The following is a 23,958-nucleotide window of genomic DNA, read 5'->3' on the forward strand; positions in this document are numbered from 1 at the left end:
ACAGATCTGAGTATCAGCCCCGTTGCCGGCACCATGTGACCTGCTGTGACCAATCACAGCAGGTCACATGACAGTTGTATACAATGGATGGCTTCTTTCATGCCATCCATTGTATACTAGTGTCTAGCTGTGAATGGTCACAGCAGGTCACATGCACATGTCATGTGATTAGCTGTGGCCAAATCACAGCTAAGCACAAAAAAAAAAAAAAAAAAACCCTGAATGAATCGATGTCATTAAGGTAAATGCTTGCTTATAGCAAAGTAATTCTTTCCTATAAGCAAATTGTGTAAAAAAAGAAAAAAAAAATACTGATCACTTCCCCAAAGTAGTACAATGTTACTATGGTAACATTGTACTACTTTGGTCATAGTGAAATATGAAAAACAAATCTTAAAAAAAAGAAAAAAAGTAATAAAAAATTTAAAATAATAAAAAAAAAATAAAAATATATATATATATTTTTTCACACTGTCACCAGTCAGTGTCCCTGATCACCGCCATGCCAGTTATATGATGACGCTGTACTGCACTGGTGACAGTATGTAAAAAAAAAAGTGAAAAAACTTTTTATTTTTTCATTTTCCAAAAAATTCTGACAAAAAAAATACAACTTCAAAAAACTCGCCATGCCTCTTATGAAGTACGTCGGACTGTCTACTTTGCAAAAAGGGGTCATTTGGGGGATATCTGTACTGTTCTGACATTCTTGGACCTGACGAAATTAGATTGGCCGTCAGTACTTCAGGATTGATCAATATTCAGATCTATACCATAGTTTGTGAACTCTATAACTTTCCTACAAACTAAATAATACATCCTAATTTGGGTTATTTTCACCAAAGACATGTAGCAGAATACATCTCGGCCTAAATTTATGAAGAACAATTATTTATTTGCAAACTTTTATAACAGAAACAAAGAAAAACGTGTTTTTTTTTCAAAATTTTCGGTCTTTTTTTGTTAATTTAGCAAAAAATAAAAAACCCAGCGGTGATTAAATACCACCAAAAGAAAGCTCTAGTTGTGTGAAGAAAATGATAAAATTTTAGTTTGGGTACAATGTTATATGACCGCGCAATTGTCATTCAAAGTGTGAGAGCGCTGAAACCTGAAAACTGGCCTGGGCAGGAAGGTGTAAAATTGCCCGGTATTGAATTGGTTAAGGACTTAGCCCGGGTTCACACTGATGCGGTGCAGAATTTGCAGCATTTTCTGTGCGAATTCCTCACTGCATCAGAATCACACCCCGTTCATGCGAACCGCTGCAGGTGTGTATGTCAAGTTAACAGGCTGAAAGCGGTTGGCAAAACGCAGTGCGATGTGCAGAATCGGATCGCATAGGTGTGAATACCCATGCGATCTGATTCTAGTGCGGACCCAAAAAAGGATCCTGCACCTTTTTGGTGCGGTGCGAATAGAGCCATACAAAATGTACAGCTCCAATCGCACCGCACATAAATCACATGTGATTTGCACAGGAATGCGGTACATGGAATGCGCACCACACATATGTGAACCCAGGCTTAAAGCAATATTAAAACCAAAAGCAAACATTTCTTATATGGCAGCTTGCCAATTCTTAGATGTGATGGCTGTGTTAGCCTAAAAAAAACCCTTTCTTCCATTTATTTTCACCTGGTGATCTGGCTGTTGTTTTTCAACAGAACAAGCTCCCCTGCAAATGTATCAGTTAGAGTGTTGAGACAAACCATTTACCACTGACATGGTTGCTTACAATGATCAGCTTTTATTTATTCATGAAAAACCTTTATCCTAACAAAAAAAACATTGTTGCCGTAACTGCAGTGTGTGCTAGACTTTGGCTTCAATTTGTTAGTGTATCCAAATCTGCTAGTACATCTAACACTACCATCCCCACAGACTGACAATGCTGCTGTCCAAAGGTGCCCTCTGTGCTCCTTCATCCACAGTGGGGGCGCTCTAATACAGGAAGTGTGTTACTGGCCAGACCACCAGGTGAAACAGGCCTAAAAAAAAAGAGAGAACAGTTCAGTCACGTTTTTTTTCAAGAAAAAACGGATCAGTTCACATCAGTTTTTCATCAGTTTCCATCCGTTTTTTAATCCATTTTTTACTTTAATGTTTAATTCAGTCTACATCTGTTTTTATTCTGTTTTTTTACATCCTTTACCAATGCAAAAACGGACTGTATGTCCATTTACATCCGTTGACATCCGTTTTTCTTCCGTTCCATTTTTTTTTTTTACGGAAGGAAATAGGGTTTTCTTCCTTTCAAAAAATGGATGTTAATGGAAGCGGACATTAATGGATGTAAACAGATGAGCATCTGTTTACACCTGCTAGTCCATAGAAACACATGGGTGTCCGTTTTTCATCCGTAAATGGACAGGTGAAAAACGAACATCCGTGTGAAAGGGGCCAAAACAAATGCACCCACCACATCTGATGATTGGTAAGCTGCAAAATAATAAATTTTTGGGGTTTAATGGCCCTTTAATCCATCCAGCTCTATTCAACTGGCATTAATGGAAGGTTGGCCACCAATGAGAAATGGACATTGATGTTTGTTGCCAATTTGGTTTTATCATTTCAGTTCTTATTGAAATGATGTGCTAGATCAGTGGTTTTCAACCTGTGGGTCGCGACCCCTTTGGGGGTCGAACGACCCTTTCACAGGGGTCCCTAAGACCATCAGAAAACACATATTTCCGATGTGTAAAGAGCAGCTACTGTGTAGAAAGCAGCTGCTGTGTTGAAAGCAGCTACTCTGTTAAAAGCAGCTACTGTGTTGAAAGCAGCAGTATTGGAGGTAAAACGACACTCATGAATTATAATTACTGGGTAAATAATTTTATGGTTGGGGGTCACCACAACATGAGGAACTGTATTAAAGGGTCACGGCATTAGGAAGGTTGAGAACCACTGTGCTAGATGGACTCTTGGCCTATAAACCTGGAGCCATTGTTGTACCAATTTTGTTATGTACTTTCAGTATAGTATTCAGCACCGTGCTGGAAGGTTTCCCATCACATTGTACCCCCAAGTCTACAAACGGGCAACATGTCGCTTTTCACTTACAGAACCAGAAAAAAGCTTTTTGATTTTAATTATTAAAGCATCTGAAATAAGAATGGTCTTCTGCCCCCTTCATATGTACGTGGCCAGGGGCGGACTGACAACTCATGGGGCCCCTGGGCAATAGGGAATCATGGGGCCCCTGTATCCTTGCCCAAGGTCAAAAAAGCCTATGAAAAAGGTACCAGGGGCATCTCATGGGGCCCCCTACTGACCCCGGGCCCTCGGGCAGTGCCCGAGTTTCCAAATGGTCAGTCTGCCCCTGTACGTGGCAACCCAATGGTCCTGGATCCCAGAACACTGTTCACCTCACCCACCGTCTGCATTTCATCCACCCATTTTTTCAGGTGGCCATGGGCATTTTATGGATTGGTGCTGCCCAGGCCCTGCTTCTAAATATAGGATATCCACCCACTGAGTTGGTCCCACCCATTTCCCACCTCCAAAATATGCAGAGACTGCCCACTTGCTACCCTGATCGCAGCAACTCATGCCTTTTGTAGTTTATTGCATATATGCAGTAACTCCTAAAAGGTTATTGCTGTGATTCCAGGACTTTGCCCAGGACACAGCACTGGTGAGACAACCATCCTGGCAAATCCAGGACAGTTGGCATCTCTGCCCACAGCAACCAAATCCCAGTTGAGGCAAAGGGACAACTCTAACCAAATTAGCCTGGTGAAAATAAAGGGGAATAATCCCCCCCCTCCCCGTGGTAGTCCGACAACGTAGCTAGCAAGGAGAAGGCTGCCTGAAGACCAGCAGATGACTGTATGTGGTCCTTCCTATCTTCATACAATCCCCTGGAGATATCATACTGACAGCGGGAGACATTCTGCACTGTGAGCAAGTATAACTTCCTGAAATCTTCATATTATCTTCCCACAATTCTCTACAGATATCTGATTTATGCCCCATACACACGGGCCGAATATCAGCTGGTTCAACAGAAACTGGCCGACATTCAGCTCTTGTGTACACCAGCCTGTCTGACAGAAGCCAGCCAAACTGCCAGCTTCTATCAAACGGCCATACTGGAAAACCAGAATCTGATTGGCAGCCGTTCAGTGCTGGCAGCCAATGGCAGGGAGAAGTCCCTGTGTCAGAACACAATAGGTCAGCGGGGAGATCGCTGTACTAACATTGGATAGTTGGTACAATGAGCTCTTTCCGAGCTCCTCAGTTTTTTTTGACCAACCCGATGGGTTGAACAAAAAAAAACTGATGGTGTGTACCAGGCATTAGACCTCATGCACATGGGCATAATACAATACTTCAAAGAACTCTTGACCTTTCTACCATGAGGCTTGTACAAAACTCCCTCTTAAAAAAAAAAAAAAAAAGGGTAATTTGATGCATAATTGTGTTTTATGCGTGTTTACGCTGTATGGCATTTAGAGGAATATGTATGTAAACTCATCCTATTGGCCAGAATATTAATTTACTCTAGCCACTACAATGCATTTTCATTTGGGGAATTTGTCTTTGCACCCCGTCTGTTGTGCGCAAATACGTGTTTAAGCCTGCATGTGCATGCATGGGCACATTAGCTAACATAGCTGTGTTCAGAGGCATAAACAAAAATAAAAAAAATGCACAAACTGGTCACAGCGTGTAAGATTCAGCACTGTGAGCCAACAAGGCTTCACTGCATTACATAGTACTGCTAGGTTTTCAGGCACTGGGAGCTTTAGGAGAAAGTACACTGGCAGCCAATAAGAGTGAAGGAACTACGTGAGAAAGTTTCTTTAGGCCAAAATGACTGCATGAAATCTGTCTTTGTAAAATAAATAAATGTATAAACAGTGTGTGTGTGTGTGTATGTATGTATATATATGTGTGTGTATGTGTGTGTGTGTATATATATATATATATATATATATATATATATATATACACACACGCTATATTGCCAAAAGTATTGGCCCCGCCCTCCAAATCATGTGATTCAGGTGTTCCAATCACCTCCATGGTCACAGGTGTATACAATCAAGCCCCTAGGCATGCAGACTGCTTCTACAAACATTTGTGAAAGAATGGGTCGCTCTCAGGAGCTCAGTGACTCCAAGCGTGGTCCCGTGATAGGTTGTCACCTGGGCAATAAGTCCATCCGTGATATTTCCTGGCTACTAAATATTCCACGCTCAACTGTTAGTGGGATTATAACAAAGTGGAAGCAACTGGGAACAACAGCATCTCAGCCACCAAGTGGTAGGCCACGTAAAATGACAGAGCGGGATCAGCGCATGCTGAAGCGCACAGTGCGCAGAAGTCACCAACTGTCTGCAGAGTCAATAGCTAAAGACCTCCAAACTTCATGTGGCCTTCAGATTAGCAGAACAACAGTGTGTAGAGAGCTTCATGGAATGGGTTTCCATGGCCGAGCAGCTGCATCCAAGCCTTACATCACCAAGTGCAGTGCAAAGCGTCGGATGCAGTGGTGTAAAGCATGCCACCACTGGACTCTAGAGCAGTGGAGACGTGTTCTCTGGAGTGACCAATTGGACTTCTCTGTCTGGCAATCCGATGGGCGTATCTGGGTTTGGCGGTTGCCAGGAGAACAGTACTTGCCTGACTGCATTGTGCCAAGTGTAAAGTTTGGTGGAGGGGGGGGGGTATTATGGTGTGGGGTTGTTTTTCAGGGATTAGGCTTGGCCCCCTAGTTCCAGTGAAGGGAACTCTTAAGGAGTCAGCATACCAAGACATTTTGGACAATTTCATGCTCCCAACTTTGTGGAAAGAGTTTGGGGATGGCCCCTTCCTGTTCCAACATGACTGCACACCAGTGCACAAAGCAAGGTCCATAAAGACATGGAGGAGCGGGTTTGGGGTGGAGGAACTTGACTGGCCTGCACAGAGTCCTGACCTCAACCCAATAGAACACCTTTGGGATGAATTAGAGCGGAGACTGTGAGCCAGGCCTTCTCGTCCGACATCAGTGCCTGACCTCACAAATGCACTTCTGGAAGAATGGTCAAACCTTCCCATAGACACCCTCCTAAACCTTGTGGACGGCCTTCCCAGAAGAGTTGAAGCTGTTATAGCTGCAAAGGGCGGGGCCAACTCAATATTGAACCCTACGGACTAAGACTGGGGGGCCATTAAAGGTCATGTGCGTGTAAGGGCTGGCCAACCAATACTTTTGGCAATACAGTGTGTGTATATATATTTTATGCCCACCAACCCAAAAATAGTGGAGGATTTTGTGCAGTGAGCCATCCAGGCTGTATAGCATTGCACAGTACTGGTAGGTTTTCAGGCACTGGGAGCTTTAGGAGAAAGTATCCAGGCAGCCAACAAGAGTGAAGGCACTGCATGAGGATGCTTTTTTAGGCCAGAATAACTATGAAATATGTCTTTATAATATATAAGCCAACCAGGCTTCATAGCATTGCACAGTAGTGGTATGTTTTCAGACACTGGGGGCTGAAGGTGTGGGGGGGGGGAGGCCTAGGCAGCCTAGAAGAGGGTGAAGAAGCAATGTGAGGATACTACTGTTTTTTTTTGTTTTTTTTATATAACCCATGAAGCAGGCAGGAGTTAGGAAACTTGAGTAGTGAACAGTGGTGACACCTTCTGTATGTGCAGTGTGGCAGGGGCTTGATAAATCACAAAGCTGGACAAAGTTGCAAATATTTTGTCCGGTAAAACATTTCACATATATGTATTTTAAGTGTGGATTCAGATGTGTACTTAGAAAGAAAAATACCTGAATAGTGTCTGATCAGCAAACCAGCTAGTCCACACAATGCAATTACACTCAACACCAAACTCTCCACTCAGTCCAAAAAAAGAAAGTTGGCGGCACTCAGTGAAAAGTTAGCACTGAGAACTTTATTGATCTGGACAAACTGACAAGAATTCCTCCACTTGGGACTTCCTTCTCTGACCTGATTCGCCCACAAGGCTTGTAGAGGTCACCTATGATTTTGAAAGTGATTCTTAATCTGGGTGGATTTGTTCTTTACCAGCAGTGGCCCAATACAAGTAACTAGTCGGATTGTGGCTTTTGTATCAGGATCGAGCAGATTACACCATACATGGAGAGAGATGTCCGGCTCTTCATAAGTTACTTTCATGGCTTCTTCCTCTTTTGAAGGTGGCTGCTACAGTCGCACCCAGGGGCGGACTGACCATTTGGAAACTTGGGCACTGCCCGAGGGCCCGGGGTCAGTAGGGGGCCCCATGAGATGCCTCTAGTACCTTTTTCATAGGCTTTTTTGAGGCCCCATGATCCCCTATTGCCCGGGGGCCCCATGAGTTGTCAGTCCGCCCCTGGTCGCACCTATGGTAAAAGCATTTAGCCTTTTTCAACAAACTCAACGGTACTATTGGCTACAGGTTGTAGAGAAATTAAATCTGTCCATAAAGGTTACAATCTAATTGTACAATCTTCTTTAAAGTGGAGTTCCAGCTGAAAAAAAATAAAAGTCAGCAGCTGCAAAAACTGTACCTCACCACCGCTGGTTTCACTGGGCGTCTTCTCAAACCGGCCGTCTTCTCTCCCTGGCGCCGGCTTCTTTAGTGTGGGCATCCAGCTGTGACAGCTTTTGGCTTCACAGCTGGGTGCCCACTGCGCATGCGTGAGAAGCGCTGCGCTTTTTGAATGGTCCTGCAGTCTTCTGGGACCTGTTGTGTGTCCAAGAAGACTACGGGGAGGGAGGGGGGAGGACGACTTCCGCTTCCGATCGCCTAGGCAGTGGGAGCGGGTACCTGTCAAATTCGGGTACCCCCCCCCTTCCCCAAAGGTGCCAATCCTTAATGAGGAGCGGGGGACAAAGACTTAAAGCGGAACTTCCCCTTTTGGGTGGAGCTCTGCTTTAATTACCGATGACTATGCAGTGCCAGGGCCTGCCTGACGGGATACAAACTGGTTGTATATGGGTAGGTGAAAATCTAAGGCTAGGTTCACACCTATGCAAGTTGCGTTTGAGCCGTTTCTGCGTTGCTTTTTGCATTTTTGCACCTGCCTTTGACGCATTTTGAGGTGGGGGGAGCTTACTTTTTTAACATTTTCTTGTTGCTAGGCAGATTTAAAACGCATGAAAAAAACGCAATACCTGCTTTTCTGCAGTGTCTCCATTGAAGTCTGTAGAACCAAAAACACAACTGTTTGTGTTCTGCATTGCGTTTTGCATTTTTGCACCTGCGTTTGACGCATTTTGAGGTGGGGGAGGTTAATTTTTTTTTTATTTTTCTTGTTGCTAGGTAGATTTAAAACGCATCAAAAAAGCGTGAATACATGCTTTTCTGCAGTGTTTCCATTGAAGTCTGTAGAACCAAAAACACTTTTTGCATTCAGAAAAGTCCCTGACCCTTTCCAAAAACCGCACCGGGTGAAAACACGGAGATATGAACGTGTCTCATAGGAAATCAGGTTACTGTACTGCATTTCTGCAAAACGCTGCTGGAAACGCTTAGGTGTGAACTGAGGGTAAGGGCGATTGTACAATTAGACCGTAATGTGTGTGTTCGACTTTGGCTGCACAATCTCTTTACTGCAATCAGTTGACCTGCTGGCTTTTATCGGGTCCAACGACGGCCACTCTTGGACCAATTCTACAAATACATTTACAGCTGAAGTTTCATGTAGCCTTCCCTGGTCCTCCTTTCCCCCCCAAAAAAGCAGCAAATTTATTTTTTTTAATAACATTTTTCTGTTTTCATTACATACCTTATTTTTAGATCCAGTGATGTCATCACTGGGTCTCTATGCAATGCAGGCAGATCATGGCTGGTGGGAGTGCTGTACATAGCTTCCTGAAAACATCACGGCACCCTGCCTCAGTACCAGGGGCGGACAGACCATTGGGAAACTCGGGCACTGCCCGAGGGCCCGGGGTCAGTAGGGGGCCCCATGAGATGCCCCTGGTACCTTTTTCATAGGCTTTTTTGAGTTTGGGCAAGGACACAGGGGCCCCATGATCCCCTATTGCCTGGGGGCCCCATGAGTTGTCAGTCCGCCCCTGCTCAGTACTCCTCTCAGCCCAGGGGCGGACTGACCATTTGGAAACTCGGGCACTGCCCGAGGGCCCGGGGTCAGTAGGGGGCCCCATGAGATGCCCCTGGTACCTTTTTCATAGGCTTTTTTGAGTTTGGGCAAGGACACAGGGGCCCCATGATCCCCTATTGCCCGGGGGCCCCATGAGTTGTCAGTCCGCCCCTGCTCAGTACTCCTCTCAGCCTTGATACAAGCCAGGGGCGGACTGACCATTTGGAAACTCGGGCACTGCCCGAGGGCCCGGGGTCAGTAGGGGGCCCCATTAGATGCCCCTGGTACCTTTTTCATAGGCTTTTTTGAGTTTGGGCAAGGACACAGGAGCCCCATGATCCTTTATTGCCCGGGGGCCCCATGAGTTGTCACTCCGCCCCTGGTACAAGCAGTAGAAGAAGCCATACAAATATGTAAAAATGCTTTGCTGGGTGCAGCAGGCATTCCTAAGCTGCTTATGTGTGCATGCAGTCAGCCCTGGGCAATGCCTGATGTGATGCTGAGACTCCATGATTGAAAGAACTGAGATCCAATGAATGAAAGGGGTGGGTCAGGGACAGCCAGGCTGGGGAGGAAAGCGCTAGATGATGCTGGATGTCCTCCAGCAAGGAAATGAGATGAGGCAGCTTTGTCTAATTTTCTGCAGCTTCTAATGTACACTGTGAGAAGCTCACAGTGTGCAGTGAAATCAGAGTGCACAATATCAATACAGGAGAAGAGCCTGTACCACTGTGCAAGGCCGGATATCAGCTTCATAAATTGCTTCACTATCTGATTGACGCTCAATTGCAAATCAGTCTGAAGATGGAAAATGCTTCTGTTTGAAGGAAACTGAGTGGAAAATACACTCTGCAGTGAAGGTGTCTGTCACTGTATACAGTCACTGTGCAAACAGCTGCAGAGTCCTTCGTATGACACAAAACACAGAATGTTCTCTCATAGACACAGCTGATCTGTACAGTATATTTAGTGATGGGCCACAAATACGGCTGAAATATGTACATGTGAGCTGTCTTACCTGCCAAAGGATTCCTAATCCAGCACAGCCAGTCTGGGATCCAGGCAGACTGGCTAGCCGGGTCCAAGACCTCACTTTTCTCTAGGGCAGTTGAGCAATACAGCCTGGTCCAGGACCCGCCCCCTCCTGCAGAGTGCTGATTGGACAGTGGTAGAGCAGCAGCACACAGTGCAAAGCAAAAAGAGCCCCGCTCAGCTCACAGTGCCATCCCTCGCGGGTTTTCAGAAAGTGAATTTATTTTTATAAATCCATTGAATCATTCCATAAATACATAACTGGACTGAATATAAATATATATATATATATATATAGCCAAATGTGTATTTGATTGCCACTGATCAGTTTAGACCCCCTGACATTTTCTTACATCTCTTGGTTTGTCAGGTTTGTACACTTGCTTTTCCCATGATTAGGGGTTCCCACCATTCCTGCACTGAGTTTCTTAGTGTGTACAACTCCTGTGTTCATTATGAGAGGCTTCCACCATCCCTGGGCTGTATCCCTAAAGTCCTAACACCTGATGTGCCCGTTGTGAGTGGTTCCTACCTTCCCTACACTGAGTTTTTGGATCAGTATGGCTCCTGTTCCCATTATGAAGAACTCCCAACTTCTCTGTGCTGAGCCCCGGGGTCTGTATACCTGCTGATGCCACTATGAGGTTCCCACCATCCCTGTGCCGATTTCCCGGGTCTGTACACCCACTGTTTATATTATGAGAGGTTCCCTCCTTCCTTGTGCTGAGTTCCCAGGTCTGTACACCTGCTGTTGCCATTATTAGAGGTTCCCACCATCCCTGTGCCGAGTTCCTGGGTCTGTACACCTGCTGTGCCCATTATGACAGGTTCCCACCATTCCTGTGCCGAGTTCCTGGGTCTCTACACCCGCTGTTCCCATTATGAGGGGTTTCCACCATCCCTGTGCCGAGTTCCCGGGTCTGTACACCTGCTATGCCCATTATGAGGAGTTCCCACCATCCCTGTGCTGTGTTCCCAGGTCTGTACACCCATTGTGCCCATCTTGAGGTTCCCACCATCCCTGTGCTGAGTTCCTGGGTCTGTACACCCGCTGTGCCCATTATGAGGTTCCCACCATCCCTGTGCTGAGTTCCTGGGTCTGTACACCCGCTGTGCCCATTATGAGGTTCCCACCATCCCTGTGCTGAGTTCCCAGGTCTGTACCCCGATGTGCCCATTATGAGGAGTTCCCACCATCCCTGTGCTGAGTTCCTAGGTCTGTACACCCGCTGTGTCCATTATGAGGTTCCCACCATCCCCGTGCTGAGTTCCCGGGTCTGTACACCCGCTGTGCCCATTATGAGGTTCCCACCATCCCTGTGCTGTGTTCCCAGGTCTGTACACCCGCTGTGCCCATTATGAGGTTCCCACCATCCATGTGCTGAGTTCCCAGGTCTGTACACCCGCTGTGCCCATTATGAGGTTCCCACCATTCCTGTGCTGAGTTCCCAGGTCTGTACCCCGCTGTGCCCATTATGAGGAGTTCCCACCATCTCCTGTGCTGAGTTCCGGGGTCTGTATGCCTGCTGTGCCCATTATGCGGGGTTCCCACCATCCCTGCAATGCCTCCACGACTCAATAGACTACCTTGTCTGGATTTTGCATCTTTCAGTGAGTTGCACATTAATAGTGAGGTCAGGCATTGCACCCTAATTACTAGTCCTTCCCTCTATCATGAATTCATTAATACCGGCTGCAGTCGCTTGACAGCGGTCCCTCGCCGTTGTGTCAAAGATGCTAGCGGAGATACTGATCTATTATGCAACATAGCTGCGTTTCAAGTGGAAATGCATGGCTGTGTAGAAGCCAGGCACAGCTGAGGGGATGGGGGGGGCGCTTTAGAACCTGATTACCGCTCCCTCCCTCCAGCACAAGAATGGTTAAAGACCAGAGCTAGCCTGCTGCGCACAAACAGCAACCGCCGTGCCACGCCGCCGGGGTTAACCCTTTCAGCAGACTTTCTGCGCAAGAAGGCAACAATAAGATGCTTGGGTTTCACCTCATTTAATACTTTGGACCGATTTGGAGGTTATGATGGGAACAACAAGAATACTTTCATCGAGGGTGAAATATTTTTACCCCCCCCCATGATATTAAAGACTGAGCAAATCTAATAAATGCCAGAAAACCTTCCCTACTGTCAAACATTGAGGCTGATTTACTATGGGAGTTGAGAATCAATCACTCAAGTGATGATTGACTGCAATTATCCAATCACATGAAAAGCAAATTCCTATTTATTTATTTCATCCAAACAAACACGACTCCAATTTATTGGGTGGAGATTCTCAACTCCTTTAGTAAATCATCCCCAAAGTCTTCTATAAGTACCAGAGGGTGACTAGTGAGCACCTTCCCCCCATAAAATCAAAGCCCCATTTTTACAAGTTTTTTTTTTTTTTTTTTTTTGGTGCATCTTGGAGGACCAAAAGCCCCCCTTAGCTGCTTCATACAAAAAAATGTATTGGGTGGAGATTCTCTACTCCTTTAGTAAATCATCCCCAAAGTCTCCTATCTTCTATGAGTACCAGAGGGTGACTAGTGAGCACCTTCACCCCATAAAATCAAAGCCCCATTTTTACAAGTGCTTTTTTTTTGGTGCATCTTGGAGGACCAAAAGCCCCCCTTAGCTGCTTCATACAAAAAAAATTATTGGGTGGAGATTCTCAACTCCTTTAGTAAATCATCCCCAAAGTCTCCTATCTTCTATGAGTACCAGAGGGTGACTAGTGAGCACCTTCACCCCATAAAATCAAAGCCCCATAAATTAAAGCCCCATTTTTACAAGTGCTTTTTTTTTGGTGCATCTTGGAGTATCAAAAGCCCCCCTTAGCTGCTTCATACAAAAAAATGTATTGGATGGAGAGTCTCAACTCCTTTAGTAAATCATCCCCAAAGTCTCCTATCTTCTAAGTTCCAGAGGGTGACTAGTGAGCACCTTCACCCCATAAAATCAAAGCCCCATTTTTACAAGTGGAGGATCAAAAGCCCCCATTAGCTGCTTCATACAAAAAAAAATGGCTATGACACAATGCCACCCACCCACCCACCGGCAGCAAATTTGTCTAAAAAGCCCTTTTTGCAAACTCTGGAGGAAAACAAAGCACGATGGGTTAACACAACAATGTGCCGGAGCCCAAGTGAAGCTAACAATACTGACTTACAACAGCATAAACACGCTAATTTGTGAGCGCCGGAGCACATAAACAGGCAGCTGTTGTTCCTAGCAACCAACCAGAACCCTTGCCTTGGGGGTTCACTATGGCAGGTCAAAAATTAAAAGATCAAATCTGAGTGGTTGCAAGGAGCAATAAAACTGCTGGGCCCGGCAGATTTCAACCCTTTAAATATAAATAAAACTACAAATATATATAAAAAAAATAAAATACATCAAGAAGCAGATACCTGACAAGAACGATGCAGAATGATGATTTTAGTAGTAAAATATATTTATAATTAAGCATTCATAGGTTCACTTACAGCTGCATGCCTTGCAAAAAGGAAAGGCACACTGCTTGGACTGAGTGCACAGTTTTCTCTGAACAACACAAGAGATAAGATGAAGGGTTGTTGGAGGAGATAGGGAGCCCCAAGAGTAAGAGGCATCCCGAATTTAGGGTATTAGTTTTTCTTTTTGTTTTTTGTTTTTTTTAGTTTGGGGTGCTGTCGGTGGGGAATCACACAATCCTTTTCCTCTCCCCCTTGCACAGAATCCGTTTGAAGGACCTCCTGAAGTCATGGTTGAAGATGGTGTAGATAACCGGGTTCAGGGAGCTGTTACAATAGCCAAACCAGAAAAAAAATTTGAAGAGTTTCTCAGGAACGTGGCAGCTCTTGCTGCAGATTGCAATGAGGGAGTAGGTGAAAAAGAAGGGGAACCAGCACACTACAAATACTCCAATGACCACGGCCAAAACAAAGGTGAACCTTTTCTCTCTGTTCTGCCTGCCCCTCCAACGGGAGGCTTTGGCACTTCGTTCCTCCTCTCTCCGAGGCAAGCTGTCCCCTGGTTTGATCTGGCTTAATTTGGTCTTCCCTTTGTTCCTAGGGGCCTTGTCTGCTCTCTTTTTGGAGGAATACTGCTCTTGGTCTTCAGGATGATCAGAAGAGGAAGAGTCCTCCAGGTCCATCCCATTGGCCTCTGGCTCCTGGTGTTGCTCCCCTCCTGACCCCCCGGCTTTCTCCCCATTGAGTTTCACTGGCAAGTCCTTGTCAGCGTAGCCATTGTGCCTTTTCTCAGCTTCGCCGTTGTTCCTTTTGTTGGGAGGGACCCTGGTTCTCTTCTTTGCTATCTGGTAGATCCTGATGTAGACCAGGATCATGATGACGCAAGGGGCAAAGAAGGAGCCGATGCAGGAGGAGATGATGTACCACTTTTCCTCGTTGATCTTGCACTTTGGCTCTTCTTCTTTGCCGCTCTCCTTCTCGATGGTGATGAGTGGAGGGAATGAAATCACGGCTGAGATCACCCACACGATAACTATGATACATTTGATCCGTCGGGGGGTCCTCTTGAGGTTGTATTCGATGGCTTGGGTGATGGACCAGTAGCGGTCCAAGCTGATGGCACACAGGTGCACAATGGAGGAGGTGCAAAAGAGGACGTCCAAAGCCAAGTAAATCTCACACCACACCTTGCCGAAGTACCAGTAGCCCATCACCTCATTGGCCAAAGAGAAGGGCATGACCAGTGTGGCCACTAAAATGTCTGCTGAGGCCAAAGAGACCAGGAACAAGTTCTGAGGAGCTTTGAGAGCTCTGCTTGTAAACACTGCGATGACCACCAGGACATTGCCAAACACTGTGAAGAGCATGAGAATACCCACCAGGGAAATGAGTGCCAGTGTCACCTGCAAGGAGTATGGGGGTCCTCCTTCCTCAGTATTAGTCCCATTGTTCAGGGTGCCGTTGGCACAGTCCCCGAGGCACTCCATGGCAGAGATGCCCCCCCTTGCCGCTAGCGGGTTCTCAAAGTTAATCATGAAATATTAGTGTATGTTCCCCTGGGCTCAGCAGACTTGTTGGGGAGTGACATTGAACCAGACACAAGCGAGAGTTCTTAGCAGCAGCCTGGGTCGGCCATGTCCACCTCCTCCTCTGCACACCGGCTCCTTGCCTCTACTACTCCACACAGGTGTGACACATCGTTCCCTGCACCTCTCTCTCAGTCTTTGTTCTCCTCCCCCCACCTCTATTTGCTGAGTAACGTAGTCCAGATTCTTACCTGTCTGGACATCTGGATGAGCTGCACAACATGCCTGTAGCATCAAGGGTTAAAGGAAGGGTTTAGGAGACATGATGGGTCACCTAAGGGAGATCATTTTAATAAGAGTCATCTGGATTCCTAGTGTGACCACTCAGGTGTCCAGACAGAGGATGCAAGTCGTCTTTAAATAGGTAGCAGCAAGTCTTGTGTCCAGGTAGAAGAGGCTTCAAGTTCTGTGTACAGGTAGAGGTGGTAGGGAAAAACAAATCTTTGTTCCAGTAAAGTCTTGTGTCCAGAGGGTTGATGTGTGCCCAGGGCTTCTCTCCAGAGCACCTAGATGCTGTCCAGTTTGGGTGCAATACTTGGATCCTGTGTCTGTTTATAGCTCAGTAGTGCAATAGTTGGGTGCCGTCTCTGCTCAGCCTGGGTGCTGTCTGGGTGCTGTCACTGGTTGTGATGTATGGGTGATGTCTTAACAAGAACTGGGTGCTGCCTCTGCTTGCTGTTGGATCAGGCACCGATCGAATGTGCTGTTTCTTCTTGATGTTGGTTTAAAACGCTGATCTTCGTGCTTTCTCTGCTTGCAGTTGGGTCAGAACAATGAACTGGGTGCTGCTGCTTCTTCTTCTTCTCGCCATCAGTTCAGAACACTGATCTGGGTGCTGTCTCTGCTTGCAGTTGGGTCAGAGCAATGAACTGGGTGCTTCTTCTTCTTCTCGCCATCAGTTCAGAACACTTATCTGGGTGCTGTCTCCGCTTGCTGTTGGATCAGAACACTGATCTGGGTACTGCTTCTCCTTGCAGTTGGGTCAGAACAGTGATCTGGATACTGCTTCTCCTTGCTGTTGGGTCAGAACAGTGATCTGGATACTGCTTCTCCTTGCTGTTGGGTCAGAACAATGATCCGGATACTACTTCTTTTTGCTGTTGGGTCAGAACAGTGATCTGGATACTACTTCTTTTTGCTGTTGGGTCAGAACAATGATCTAGATACTGCTTCTTTTTGCTGTTGGGTCGGAACAGTGATCTGGATACTTCTTCTTTTACTGTTGGGTCAGAACAGTGATCTTGTTGTCGTTTCTGCTTGCAGTTGGGTCAGAAGACTGATCTGGGTGCTGTTTCCTCTTGCAGTTAAGTCAGAACAGTGATTTGGATGCTGTCCCTGTGAATGAGAAGTATGTGGGTCCTGTGTCAGGCTGCAACTGCCCAGTGCAATCCTTGTGTCCCTGTTGGCAGACAGCAGCCGATGACTGTGCCTGTGTGAACAGATTCAGCTCCTGTTTGCTGTATGAGCTCCCAGCACTGGACTCATATATAGCAGCACAGTCAGTGCTAGAGCAGAGAACAGGCAACGTCACCCCCACGTGGGTATTTACCATCCCTACACCCTGCACACACCCTCAGCCTTCCACTGTTACAACTGCAGCCTGGAGACTGTGCACACACCCCCCCCCCGGTCACTAACAGTCAAATCACACAATTTCCAGCGACCGTACTAATATCTTAAAAAAAGAGCCCCTGAAATTGTGAAATTCCCTAAAAAACAGAATACTGTCCGTGATACTTTTTTTTTTTTTTATTTACACTAATATTAAATTTTTAGAACAAGCTTTCAGGGTATTCACTTTTTTTTTGGTCTCAAGCAGTACACCCTGAACGCCTGTCCTGAAAATAAAAATATTTGTGCAATGAAAAAAAAAAAAAAAAAAGTATCACCATCAGTACTTGGTTGCTTTTGTTGCAAGAAATTCACAATACATGTTTTTTTATTTTTTTTTATGCCTATTTTTACTGTTAATCCTCAGTGTAATGGCATTGTGTGCTTTATTTCTTCTAATTTTTTTTATTTCTATTTTTTTTTAATATCCCCTTAATGTCCATTTTTTACTACAAATTATCGTTGTTTTGCTCTTTTTTTTAATTGTCCACTACGTTATCATTGTGATATATACATATATATATATATATATATATATATATATATATATAAAATTTATTGTTATATTGTTAAATATAATTATCTTTTATTACCATTTTTTGCTCTTTTTATTTTTAATATCTTTTTTTAACACACATACAGTGGGGAGGGAAAGTTTGGGCACCCCAGCTAAAAATTTGTATTAATGTGCATAAAGAAGCCAAGGAAAGATGGAAAAATCTCCAAAAGGCATCAAATTACAGATTAGACATTCTTATAATATGTCAACAAAAGTTAGATTTTATTTCCATCATTTACACTTTCAAAATAACAGAAAACAAAAAAATGGCGTCTGCAAAAGTTTGGGCACCCTGCAGAGTTAATATCTTGTACTGCCCCCTTTGGCAAGTATCACAGCTTGTAAACGCTTTTTGTAGCCAGCCAAGAGTCTTTCAATTCTTGTTTGAGGTATCTTTGCCCATTCTTCCTTACAAAAGTCTTCCAGTTCTTTGAGATTTCTGGGCTGTCTGTCACGCACTGCTCTTTTAAGGTCTATCCATAGATTTTCAATTATGTTGAGGTCAGGAGATTATGAAGGCCATGGCAAAACCTTCAGTTTACGCCTCTTGATGTAATCCCCCGTGGATTTCGAGGTGTGTTTAGGATCATTATCCATTTGTAGAAGCCATCCTCTCTTTAACTTCAGCTTTTTCACAGATGGCATCAAGTTACCATCCAAAATTTGCTGAAATATTATTGAATCCATTTTTCCTTCTACTCGTGAGATGTTCCCTGTGCCACTGGCTGCAACACAACCCCAAAGCATGATTGATCCAACCCCATGCTTAACAGTTGGACAGAGGTTCTTTTCATTCAATTCTGTGCCCCTTCTTCTCCAAACGTACCTTTGTTCATTCCGGCCAAAAAGTTCAATTTTAACCTCATCGGTCCACAGAACTTGTTTCCAAAATGCATCAGGCTTGTCTATATGTTCATTTGCAAAGTTCAAACGATGATTTTTGTGGTGAGGACGTAGAAGAGGTTTTCTTCTGATGACTCTTCCATGAAGACCATATTTGTACAAGTATCTCTTTATAGTGGAATAGTGTACCACAACTCCAGTGTCTGCCAGATCTTTCTGGAGGGATCGTGCAGTCAAACGTGGGTTTTGAATTGTTTTTCTCACAATCCTGCGAGCTGTTCTGATATTTTTCTTGGTCTTCCAGATCTTGCTTTAACTTCCACTGTTCCTGATGACTGCCATTTCTTAATTACATTCCGAACAGAGGATATTGACATCTGAAAACGCTTTGCTATCTTCTTATAGCCTTCTCCAGCTTTGTGAGCGTCAACTATTTTCAGTTTCAGTTTTCTAGACAACTGTTTAGAAGAACCCATGGTGCTGATTGTTGGGGCAAGGTCAGATGAGTCTGGGCATTTAAAACCTTTGAGATTGACATCACCTGGTCTTCCCAGACGATGATTGAGAACAATCCATGACACTGGCAGGTCTCAGCTTGGCAAAGGGGGCAGTGCATGCTATAAATTCTGCAGGGTGCCCAAACTTTTGCAGACGCCATTTTTTTGTTTTATGTTATTTTGAAAGTGTAAATGATGGAAATAAAATCTAACTTTTGTTGACATATTATAAGAATGTCTAATCTGTAATTTGATGCCTTTTGGAGATTTTTCTATCTTTCCTTGGCTTCTTTATGCACATTAATACAAATTTTTAGCTGGGGTGCCCAAACGTTCGATCCCCACTGTGTATATATATATATATATATATATATATATATATATAAAATGAATCGTTATTATATTGTTATATATAATTATTATCTTTTATTACCTTTTTTTGCTCTTTATATTTTTAATATCTTTTCTTAACACCTGGTTTATATTGCTAATTCTCATTCATTTTTTTAATTCTGTTGTTTGTTTTAATTTTTACTCCCCTTTTTTTTTTAACTATTATACTTCTATTTTTTAAAATGTCATTCTTTAGACCACACTCATTAATTATACCACTATAGAGCGCTATAAATAAATAAAGAAACTCTATACCATTCATAAATCGTAAATACAAATCTAAAAAGAAATTATAAATAATAAAAAGAAGTATAAATCATTTTCCCAAAGTTGAGTGATCATCAATCAGTAAAACAATACCATCTATTTTACTGATTGATCATCACTGTTCCTGTTGTTTTTATGGACCTATATGTGTTTTTTATGCACAGTTTATTAGTGGATAGGTGGTATTCATTTATACACTAACCATTTGTTTTACTGATTGATCATCACTATACAGTGCTTGGGATGATGGTTTATATTTCTTTGTATTATTCATGAATTGAAAATGGTTTATTTATCTCTGTATATTGATATTATTCATTTTTAATATCCTTGTGACATTTTATTAAACTGGAAAATGAAGTCTTGCCAGAGCACCTTCGGCATTATTGGGAACATAATGGTCATTATGGTGATATAGTGAAGGTGTTTTTCACAGGTTGGTCCCCAGAGACTCTTATCAGGAGTAAAGGTCCCTGAGTCCTTGGCAGTCACGTTATGGCTCCGTTCACAGCTATGCAGTTTGATTTTTGTCCTTTTTGCAGTGCTTTTCGCAGTTTGTGTTGCGTTTTTCTACACATGTTTTTTTCTGTGATTTTGGAGCAATTTGCATTTTGTTCAGTTCTTTCTTTTTTTTTTTTTTTTTTTTAGTGAAATTTGTTTTGTTGGGCAGAATAAAAATGCAAAACGTGGCAAAATCACATCAAAAATACACTACCATGCATTTCAGCAGCTTCTCCATTGAACTCTATTGTAGCAAAAACGCTGCTTTTTGCTTTTAAAAAAGTCCGACCCTTTCCAAAAACGCAGCAGCTCAAAAAAGCATAGATGTGAACGTGTTCCATAGGAAACCATGTTACATGGACTGTAGTGCATTTCTGCAAAAAGCACTCAAAAACACATTTGTGTGAACAGAGCCTAAATGACCTGGCCACCTTGGCAAAATTCTTGTTGACTGGTTTTGATGCGATCAGAAAAAAGTCTGAAATCCTTATCTGCATACATGTTTTAGGTCAGTGATTACAGCAGTGAAGCCGGAGATATAATAATATGTAATATTATAGTCCCCTGGGTGGTTAAAAAAAAAAAACCCGCTTAGGCTGCACTACTCACCTTCATTCTGGAGCTGTTCCAGCAGTACTTATCCCTGGACACCAGGGGGTTTATTTACTAAAGCTGGAGAGTCCAAAATCAGACTCCCTTCTGCATAGAAACCAATCAGCTTCTAACCTCAGCTTGTGCAATGAAGCTTTGGCAATGAAACCTGGAAGCTGATTGGTTTCTATGCAGAAGGGAGTCTGATTTTGGACTCTCCAGCTTTAGTAAATAAACCCCCAGATGTCTTCAGTTTTTCTGTGTTCAGGCTAGGTTCACACCTATGCAGATTGCATCTGAGCTGTTTATGCATTGTGTTGCGTTTTTGCACCTGCGTTTTTGATGCGCTTTTTTTTTTTCATTTTCTTGTTGCTAGGCAGATTTAAAACACAAAACGCATCAAAAATGTGGCAAAAATGCAATACATGCTTTTCTGCAGCATTTCCATTGAACTCTATAGAACCAAAAACACAACTTTTTGCGTTCAAAAAAGTCCCTGCACAGCACAGCCATCCAGAGCAGTGTGATTACAGTGAAGCACACAGACACCACCCCTTAGTAGAAAACACCCAGCACACAGTTAACCCTTTGATCGCCCCTCATGTTAACCCCTTCCTGCCCAGTGCCATTAGTACAGTGTCAGTGCTTTTTATTAGCACTGATCGCTGTATTGGTGTCACTGGGGACGTCAGTGACACCAAGTCAGTTCCCCTCAGTGTCAGAATGTCTGCCGCAGTCCCGCTATAAGTCACTGATAGCCGCCATTACTAGTAAAAAAATAAACAATTTCAGTACATATACTTCCATTTGTAAACTCTATAACTTTCACGTAAACCAAATAATTTACACGTATTGGGATTATTTTTAGCAAAGACATGGAGCAGAATACATTTTGGCCTAAGTTTATGTTGAAATTAGATTTTTTAAATTTTTTAATTGGAGATGTTTAATAGCAAAATGTCAAAAATATTGTTTTTCTCTCAAAATTGTTGTTCTTTTTTTTTATAGCTCAAAAAATTAAAAAGCGCACAGGCAATCAAATACCACTGAAAGAAAGCTCTATTTGTGGGGAACAAAGATGTAAATTTAATTTGGGTTCAGCGTTGCATGACCGCGCAATTGTCAGTTAAAGTAACGTAGCGCCGTAACACAAAAAATGACCTGGTCAAGAAGGGGGGTAAATCGTCAGGAGGGCAAGTGGCTAGAGAAGAGGACCCTGTGGCATCATGTGACCAGCCTTTGGAAATAGCAAGTAATTAAAAAAAACAAAAACAAAACAACACATAAAATATTGCATGGAGGCGCTCAGAGGAGGGATAGGGGATGGTCTGGGAAGAAGTGGGCATTTGCATTTTAATGGCCCCTGCACACTATACAGCACCACTGTGTTACGTTATCATGTGGCATGTTGCGCATTGATATGGATTCGTGGCAATGAAAGCGGAGACATCTCTGCATATCGTGTAGTGCACTGTATCACAGGGTGCTTTTTACTATATTTTTGCATTGGGAAGCCATTCTAAAGATGGGAATACATGATTAGAAAATCGACCGATCGGTCATCTGACGTTCGTTCGTTCGTTGGTCGAAATCGTGGCCCACATTAACCAATCTAAAGAAATCGTTCGCTGGGCAATACGTAGTGTTGACGTCTTCCGTACAAGTGGAAGTGATGCAGTATAGCCATGTTGACCTTGTAGCCACGCCCTTCCGGCCAGAACGATCGATATACACAACGATTACCAGCAACGAGAATAATATCGTTTATTACGTGACCTATATACATAAATAGTGATACATAAAATATAATCTGCAGAATTCTGGTGTCATTATCTCATTAGGCCAATCTACTTTTAACATTTGGATTTTTCGTTCGTGTTTACGAAGATTTCTTAGACATAAACATCCGGGTCATCTTCTGTTTCCACTCATGCGTGATAGCGCTTGATAGATTTTTTTTCGAACGCATAGAAAATCAGTCGTTCATATGGGAAACAACAACATTTTTCTGATTTTTTCGTTCACAATATCGTTATCGGTTAAAACATCCCGCTCATCAACGAAGAGAACATTGTTCGATCAGTGGTTCCGCAAAATTTTTCGTACAATTTTCTTATCGTGTGTACGGGGCATAAGGCTGCATTCACATTCGGTCGCTCTGAGGGCATGCAGAATCTCATGTTTGTGCCCAGGTTTTCAGAAACCCCAAACACGGTGCAATTTTACGCATTTGTCTTGTGATAAAACACCAAAAATTGTGGTACAATGTGCAGCTCCAAACCGCACTTGGCTCAATGCCACAGTGATGGAACATGAGCTTCTTTGGCACTTTTGTCACTTGAATGGGCTGCCCTGTGTACAACGCATGGAAATGTGCGAAAAATGCACACAAATCGCAACTCACATTCCCGATACAAGAAATGTGAATGGGGCCCAAATGAAAGGCACTGCTCAAAGTGCCATGAGATATTATACATGAGTTTACCACAACACAATAAGTTGAAGCTGACCTAAGAAGAGAAAACAACGAGGGAGATGTACCAAAACCTGTGCACTCAGAAACTGGTGCAGCTGTGCATAATAGCCAATCAGCTTCTAGGTTTGATTGAACGCTTAAGCCCGGGTTCACACTGATGCGGTGCAGAACTTGCACCGGTTTCAGTGCGAATTCCGCACCGCATCATAATCGCACCCCGTTCATGCGAAATGCTGCGGGTGTGTATGTTCAGTTAACAACACCTGAAATCAGTCCGCAAAACGCGATGCAATATGCAGAATCGGATCGCATAGGTGACCTAAGAAGAGAAACGAGGGAGATGTACCAAAACTTGTGCGCTCAGAAACTGGTGCAGCTGTGCATAATAGCCAATCAGCTTCTAGGTTTGATTGAACGCTTAAGCCCGGGTTCACACTGATGTGGTGCAGAACTTGCACTGCTTTCAGTGCGAATTCCGCACCGCATCATAATCGCACCCCGTTCATGCGAAGCTCTGCGGGTGTGTATGTTCAGTTAACAACACCCGAAATCGGTCCGCAAAACGCGATGCAATATGCAGAATCGGATTGCATAGGTGTGAATACCCATGCGATCTGATTCTAGTGCGGACAAAAAAAAAAGGGTCCTGCACCTTTTTGGTGCAGATGTGGTGCAATTTGAGCCAAACACAATGTATGGCTCCAATTCGCATGTGATTTGCACAGGAATGCGGTGTGGTTCCTGTATGAATCGCATGCGATATGCCGCACCGCAGAAGTGTGAACCCGGACTAAGGGCTCTTTCACATTGACATTCCAATTGGATCCGCCTTCCCAGTTTTTCAGGCGGACCCGATCGGAACCTCCATTCTCCTCTATGGAGCGGCGGGTGTAAACGGACATGTGTCCATTTTCACCCAACATCCGATCCAAACCCGGGACGGATGAGGATCTAATTCCCCTTCCGTCCATCGGGTCGGATGAAGACAGACAAGTGGTCCGTTTTTCATACGACCACCCATTGAGGAGAGTGAGCTGCTTTGTGTGTGCTCTGCAGCAGCGGAGGGGACACGGAGCTGTCATTCACTTGCTCATCGGGGATCA

The 23,958-nt window shown here is 43.9% G+C and overlaps 1 protein-coding gene across 1 annotated transcript; it reads right to left on the reverse strand.

Annotated features, from left to right (window-relative positions):
- Positions 1-1,730: 1,730 nt before the first annotated feature.
- ADRA2A (adrenoceptor alpha 2A) lies at positions 1,731-16,595 on the reverse strand. The gene is made up of 2 exons (XM_089653092.1): positions 13,565-16,595; positions 1,731-1,991 (listed from the first exon to the last, which is right to left on the reverse strand). The coding sequence occupies exon 1, from the start codon at positions 15,064-15,066 to the stop codon at positions 13,762-13,764; it is 1,305 nt and encodes a 434-aa protein (XP_089509218.1). The 5' UTR covers positions 15,067-16,595; the 3' UTR covers positions 1,731-1,991; positions 13,565-13,761.
- Positions 16,596-23,958: the final 7,363 nt, after the last annotated feature.

This window comes from Staurois parvus, unplaced genomic scaffold (assembly GCF_062004578.1).
Source record: "Staurois parvus isolate SC_StPar_1 unplaced genomic scaffold, SC_StPar_1.0 ptg000697l, whole genome shotgun sequence".
NCBI lineage: Eukaryota > Metazoa > Chordata > Amphibia > Anura > Ranidae > Staurois > Staurois parvus.